Here is a 1,423-nt window from a genome sequence, read left to right as displayed (position 1 = left end):
ATTTTTTTTCCTCATTAATGTACACACAGCACCCCATATTGACAGAAAAACACAGAATTGTTGACATTTTTGCAGATTTATTAAAAAAGAAAAACTGAAATATCACATGGTCCTAAGTATTCAGACCCTTTACTGTGACACTCATATATTTAATACTCCCACTCGAAGGGAGTAGGGCATAGGGATGATCACTTCCAGTTGGAATTTACTCCGTGAACCCTTTGGTACGAAAACACGTACCGTTACACCCCTAATATACATATATATATATATATATATATATATATATATATATATATAACTGCAAAACTGTTAAACAGTAACTAAAATAATATCATGCCATGCAAACGCTCTTGATGAATCGTATATAGTTCATAATCATTTGGGTTGTTTATCCGTTGCTCGATTCTAATTGGTGTTTTTCTTGTTTTTCATCCCCAGGGAGAAATATTTATTTAAGAACCGAACAAACGAGGTTCCGCCCAATTCATACTACCATTCACTCTATCCCAAAATTATACAGGACATCGAGGTGAGCGTCCATCCATTCATAAATCTGTCCATCCAATTACAGCCTCATCCATCCATCTGCCCATTCATTCAGTCTCCTGTTTCCTTGTTCTGTTCATTTAGACTATTGAAGCGAACTGGCGTTGTGGACGTCACAATCTTCAGCGGATTCAGTGCCGGTCAGAGAACAGTAAAGGTGTTTACTGCCTTCAGTATGACGACGACAAGATCATCAGCGGCCTGCGAGACAACTCCATCAAAGTACCTATCTGTCTGTCATTCTGTCTGTCTGTCGTTCTGTGTGTTGTGGTGATTGTCACACTCTCTGTGTCTGTCAGATCTGGGACAAACAGTCTCTGGAGTGTCTGAAGGTCCTGACGGGTCACACTGGTTCGGTTCTGTGTCTGCAGTACGATGACAGAGTCATAGTGACGGGCTCCTCTGATTCTACTGTCAGGTACGTACAAATATTACAGCGGCATAATTGCTGACAGATTTTACGCTACTGTTCAAAAGTTTGGGGTCAGTTAGGTTTTTAATTAATACTTTTATTCATCAAGGATGCATTAAATTGATCAAAATTGACAGTAAATACATTTGTGACAGTAAAGACATTTATATTTACATTTAATCATTTAGCAGACGCTTTTATACAAAGCGACTTACAAATAAAGACAATAGAAGCAATCAAACTAACAAAAGAGCAACAATATATAAGTGCTATGACAAGTCTCTGTTAGTCTAACGCTGTACATGTAGAAGGGTTGTTTTTTTTATAATAATTAAAAAAAAAGACATTTATATTAGGGATGCACCGATACCACTTTTTCCAGTACTCGCCCGATACCGATAATTTTATTTTTGGTACTTGCCGATACCGAGTACCGATACCAATATTTTTATTGCATTTGTA

At 37.3% G+C, this 1,423-nt stretch overlaps 1 protein-coding gene across 2 annotated transcripts in view; it reads left to right on the top strand.

The window, feature by feature from the left end:
• LOC107655672 (F-box/WD repeat-containing protein 11-like) overlaps positions 1-1,423 on the top strand; it is a 44,019-nt gene that overhangs the window by 32,238 nt on the left and 10,358 nt on the right. For both annotated transcript variants that reach the window (XM_016443241.1, XM_016443240.1), the window contains 3 exons: positions 442-532; positions 634-771; positions 849-967. In XM_016443241.1, the coding sequence (XP_016298727.1) occupies positions 442-532; positions 634-771; positions 849-967 (348 nt within the window). The remainder of the gene's footprint in view (positions 1-441; positions 533-633; positions 772-848; positions 968-1,423) is intronic.

Source organism: Sinocyclocheilus anshuiensis, unplaced genomic scaffold, assembly GCF_001515605.1.
Source record: "Sinocyclocheilus anshuiensis isolate Anshui unplaced genomic scaffold, SAMN03320099.WGS_v1.1 scaffold1008, whole genome shotgun sequence".
Classification (NCBI taxonomy): Eukaryota; Metazoa; Chordata; class Actinopteri; order Cypriniformes; family Cyprinidae; genus Sinocyclocheilus; species Sinocyclocheilus anshuiensis.
The sequence above is the reverse complement of the archived record's forward strand: the minus strand, read 5'-3'. Positions and strand labels throughout refer to the sequence as shown.